The following is a 5,465-nucleotide window of genomic DNA, read 5'->3' on the forward strand; positions in this document are numbered from 1 at the left end:
ACTATAGACTAGACTATAGACTAGACTATAGACTAGACTATAGACTAGACTATAGACTAGACTATAGGCTAGACTATAGACTAGACTATAGACTAGACTATAGGCTAGTCTATAGACTAGTCTATAGGTAAGACCATGATAAATATTGCAGTTTAGACCATAGTCTAGTCTGCAGACTACAAAACATGAGAGACTAGACGTGAATCTATATTATAGATTCTACTACAGTCTATACTATAAACTCGTCTAAAATATAGACTCGACTATAGTCGGCTGTATTCTAGGTTATAGACTCGACTATATTCCAGACTGTATACCATTCTATAGCCTAAGTTATAGTATATTGTGTGGAATATTGACTACAGATTATTATACAGTATAAATTTTACTTCCTAATGTATTGATTAGACAATAGTACAATCTATATACTATACTATAATCAAGACTAGAGACTAAACTATATTCCAAACAATAAATTGCATTTCTGTCCAGACAGTTGACTATTCCAATATTTTCACTTTTACCACTCACTCTCATAACATATGTGTACCCAACATTAGATTGCACCTTAATACTGGCACAAGTTAAATAAATTTGTATAATAATAAACATTTTATTATATATTTATTCTATAAAAAAAATCTTCTTAAATTGTTCATTAACTGTGTAATAAATAAACTGTCACAAGTAGGTTTCTTCTCGAATGTTATTGATACACATTGGGGTCTTTGAAAATAAAACGATAAAAATTAACTTACCTTGGTAACATGCCCTCCAATTGAAAACAATTGCCAAATACAGGATTACTTTGGTTGGGTATATAATCAGCACGATTTGTTAGATATTTTTGACCCAATTGCACTTTAACATACGAATCCGCTTGAGTATTGTTTTCACACGGACGTAATTGTAAGCCTTGGACGATATATACTCTTACCATAATCTTAACTAATTCCGCTAATGATTGCAACTGAGCTTGATAGCGAGGATTTAAAGCGGTAGCTAAGGGTTTTAACATTTGACCATCTCCCTCACCACCACCTTGGGAGCGACCACATATACATGGGGTAATTTTAATATGAAGCTTAAGTGTAGCATAGATTTCTTCTTTGGGTAAAGCATTTTTCTTATATCTTATACCGTGTACCATGCTGTGCGGTTCGGCCCAGTCATTTAGGTAACTAAACTCGGGTTGTTTTTCCAATTCATTTTGATAGATACACAATTTATGCTTAAAATCGGATAATGCTGTGCAAGGCTCTAGAAAGCCGGAGTTGTAAAACTTAGTCCACCAGTTATACTCACTTTCATCGAGAAGTTCATGGAAATTATTTAATTCCTCTTCATTTTCTTTACTGTCTTTACTGTTTAGTTTCAATTTCTTTAACATATTTTGCCAATAAGAATTTTGTGATTCTTTGCGGATTAAAGGTTTGTTGTCTGAAATTTCATGTTCATTTTCACTTTCCTCTTCTAGTTGTATGGTGGTAGAAACTGAATCCATTTCGAAATCGTCTTCTGCGTGTATACATGGTATGGCATTTTCCTTTTGCAGATAACGTTTGGAATTGGCTATTAAAGTAGCTCCCAAAGTATTTTCTTGTCCTCTACTCGAAATGGCCAAATCTGTGGCAATAATAGCAGGCCAATATTCAAGTTGTTCGGGAAGATTCTGTAAAAATTCTGGTAACTATTGTATATTTTGATTGATATTATAGAAGCTAAACTTACTAAAACTCCGGAAGCATATAAAATGAGGAAATTTAAACTATTTTGAATGGGCGAAGTCGATAGGCCACTAGTCAAAGTAAGATCGGCCATCATAAGTTTCACTTGATGCTTACTGGTCAAATAATTATGTTTGCGATAGTTACGAAAACCGGCAAAAACCACTTCTAAGCTATAAAAAACAAATCATAAATGTGTACCGTAAGATCAACCCGCCTTTTCAGACGGTAGACTATACTCTGCTCCAGAATATACTTAGATATGACTTTAGGCTATAAACACAGTCTGGTCCATAGTTCAGAAAATAGCGTTCTCCAATATATATGTATATTCTAGACATTTCTATATTTCAGACTGGACGATTGTCTGGACTATATTGAATCTTGGAGACTTGTCTATAGTCTGGACTATAGTCTTGTCTATAGTCAGGACTATATTCTTGTCTACAGTCTGGAATATAATCTTGTCTGTAGTCTGGGCTATAGTCTTGTCTGTAGTCTAGACTATAGTCTTATTTATATATATATATATATATATATATATATATATATATAATATATATATATATTATATATTATATATATATATATATATATATATATATATATATATATATATATATATATATATATATATTTATATATATATATATATATATATATATATATAGTCTCGACTATAGACTTGTCTACATATCTATATCTTACTATAATCTTGCCTGTAGTCTGGACTATAGTCTTGTCTGTGGTCTGGACTATAATTTTGTCTATAGTCTGGACTATAGTTTTGTCTATAGTCTGGACTATAGTTTTGTCTATAGTCTGGACTATAGTTTTGTCTATAGTCTGGACTACAGTTTTGTCTATAGTCTGGACTATAGTTTTGTTTACAGTCTGGACTATAGTTTTGTCTATAGACTGGACTATAGTTTTGTCTATGACTGGACTATACTTCTGTCTATAGTCTCGACTATAGTCTTGTCTATAATCTGGACTATAGTCTTGTCTATAGTCTGGACTGTAATCTTGTCTATAGTCTGGACCGTAATCTTGTCTATAGTCTGTCTTGTCTATAGTCTGAACTATAGTCTTGTCTATAGTCTGGACTATAGTCTTGTCTATAGTCTTGTCTGTAGTCTGGAATATAGTCTTGCCTGTAGTCTAGACTATAGACTTGTCTATAGTCTGGACTATAGACTTGTGTATAGTATATATAGTATTGTCTGTAGTCTGAACTACAGTCTTGTGTATAGTCTGGACTATAGTCTTGTCTATAGTCTGAACTATAGTCTTGTCCATAGTTTGGCCTATAGTCTTGTCTATAGTCTGGACTATAGTTTTGCTATAGTCTGGACTATAGTCTTGTCTATAGTCTGGACTATAATCTTGTCTGTAGTCTGGACTATAGTCTTGTCTATAGTCTGGACTATATTGTTATCTATAGCCTGGACTATATTCTTATCTGAAGCCTGGACTACATTCTTATCTGTAGTCTTGTATATAGCCTTGTCATTAGTCTGCACTATAGTATTGTCTATAGTCTTGTGTATAGCCTTGTCGAAAGTCTGGGCTAAACTCTTATCTCTAGTCGGGACTATACTCTTGTCAATAGTCTAGACTTTAGTTTTGGCAATAATTTCCAACTTACACAAAGTTTTTCATATTCGGCTTAATAGCATTCGGAATGCCCACCGTGACACTAACTTCGTTACTTTCTTCTAAGACTTCTTTTATTTTCTTGACATCCTGTAGTTCTACCAGTTCTCCCGACATCAAAACCTCCGCGCTTATACAACCATCTAAAGCTATCGGTATCCATTTCAAGGGCGGCGGTGTTAAATACTTTAGCAATTCATACTTTTGTACAGCATGTTTATTTTTCACCTCTTCACTTTCCCAGCTTCCATTCTCTCGAGCGTACCAATCAATCCAATCACTTTTTATCACCGACATAGTAAGAATGCCACAACCCAAATAATCATCAGTAGTTTTTCGATCAGTATCGTAAACTTCTAGCGCTACCACGGGGGGATTACTTAAATACCAGAGAAAATCTCCAGGCAGTTGTATGTTCTCTAAAGAGATTACCGCATTCCAAATGGGTGAAAGAGAACTAAAAATTATAGGAGTTTCAGCGGCATTTTGAGAGATCATTATACGTATATAAGGATCACAGAGACCATTACGATCAGCACCTGGTTTAATTTTGGCTTGATGTATGAAGAGGCGACATTTGAAGTTGACACAAGGTATATGAGGAGACCAATAGAATGGTTCAGGATGTTTCCAATCTTGCACTACTTGACTCAAGTAGTGGCTAGTTTCCGATTCAGCTACTATACTAAGACAACCACGTATAATGGCTACCGTACAACCACAATTAAAGCAGGTATGTTGGCATTTCGTATCCTATGAATAATGAAATTATTATATCAAGAAATGTAAGTTGGAAAGAAAAATACACCTTAAAAATAAAATTTCTCTGTTTCCAACACTGACTATTACAACTCTCCTCATCTATTTCCATGGAATATAAAAAGTTCTTAGAATTTACTTTACAAAATCCCAATTCCTTATTACCCCCCGATAAAACAATTATCAAATCAGGCCAATTATCTTGATGTAAAGAAGTCGAGAGTAAATTTTGCAATTCATGACAACATTTTGTTAAATCCCCAACTACTTCATCAATAACCAAATCGGTATAACTGCCCAAAGAAGGCTTTAGTTTGGAACGTAAAGTCTTCAAATCCTCTAGGATTTTATGCTGTTAAAGACAACTTTAAAATAATATAATTTTATAGTATGTCTTTGAAAACTTACAAAATATTCCTTTAAATACAACAAACGATTTATATCCCATTGTGTGGCCTGCTTAAAACTTATACAATCCAATCCTTTACTCTCTATAACCTGTTCCATTTTCTGTACTATCGTCTGGAGAATAGCTCTTAAGACTTTCATTTGTGATTGCTGATGCCCCTCATACTGAATTTGAAATAATTTAAATAATTCTATTTCAGATTTTACAAAATCCATTAATTCCTGTAATTTAATATCACACTGGAATTTTTTACGATTATCTGGCAATTGAGCTGTCAAGGTAATTGATTTATAAGAGGCCTGCTGATGAAAATACTTAAAGATTTTAATGGGATATTGTCTATTTTTCTGTTGTGTGGAATAGTTTTTCAGAGAACATTCGATTAAATTGGAATTGAGTTCTGTATTAAGAAAAATGTGTTAGTGAGGAGAATTTAGGTTTTAGTTAAACATTTTTACCTCCTAACTTAAGACCTATTTTAGCATTACTATTGCTGCTGTGTATAAAATCTCCTTGTAGTGGCAGAAATTCTATAAGAAATTGTTGTTCTTGCCAATAACGTTTCTCATCAAGAGGTGATATTTTTTTCAGTGTCATTACATGATTCGATTCGGTTTCTAAACATTCCGATTTAATTTCCATCAATAGACGTCCAATGTATTTAGATCCATAGTTATTATCGTAGAGATGTATAAAAGTAGGTCCCAGGGAGGGTTTGTCTGGAAAAATTATATAAAAATTTGGTATCTAACTAACTAACTTACTAACTAACTAACTAACTAGCTAACTACCTACCTAACTAGTTCAGTTCAATTCTAGTTCAGTTCTGGTTCAGTTCTAGTTCAGTTCTAGTTCAGTTCTAGTTCAGTTCTAGTTCAGTTCTAGTTCAGTTCTAGTTTAGTTCTAGTTCAGTT

General features: G+C 33.3%; 1 protein-coding gene across 1 annotated transcript in view; it reads right to left on the minus strand.

Annotated features, from left to right (window-relative positions):
• The window catches only part of LOC124420236 (otoferlin-like), a gene marked incomplete at its 5' end in the record, with an annotated part of 6,327 nt that extends 1,050 nt beyond the window's left edge, over nucleotides 1-5,277 (minus strand). Inside the window, 6 exons of the mRNA XM_046952464.1 lie at nucleotides 759-1,672; nucleotides 1,732-1,900; nucleotides 3,376-4,136; nucleotides 4,192-4,494; nucleotides 4,551-4,951; nucleotides 5,010-5,277. Of these exons, the coding sequence (XP_046808420.1) occupies nucleotides 759-1,672; nucleotides 1,732-1,900; nucleotides 3,376-4,136; nucleotides 4,192-4,494; nucleotides 4,551-4,951; nucleotides 5,010-5,277 (2,816 nt within the window). The remainder of the gene's footprint in view (nucleotides 1-758; nucleotides 1,673-1,731; nucleotides 1,901-3,375; nucleotides 4,137-4,191; nucleotides 4,495-4,550; nucleotides 4,952-5,009) is intronic.
• Between the last annotated feature and the right edge of the window lie 188 nt (nucleotides 5,278-5,465).

Source organism: Lucilia cuprina, chromosome 5, assembly GCF_022045245.1.
Source record: "Lucilia cuprina isolate Lc7/37 chromosome 5, ASM2204524v1, whole genome shotgun sequence".
NCBI lineage: Eukaryota > Metazoa > Arthropoda > Insecta > Diptera > Calliphoridae > Lucilia > Lucilia cuprina.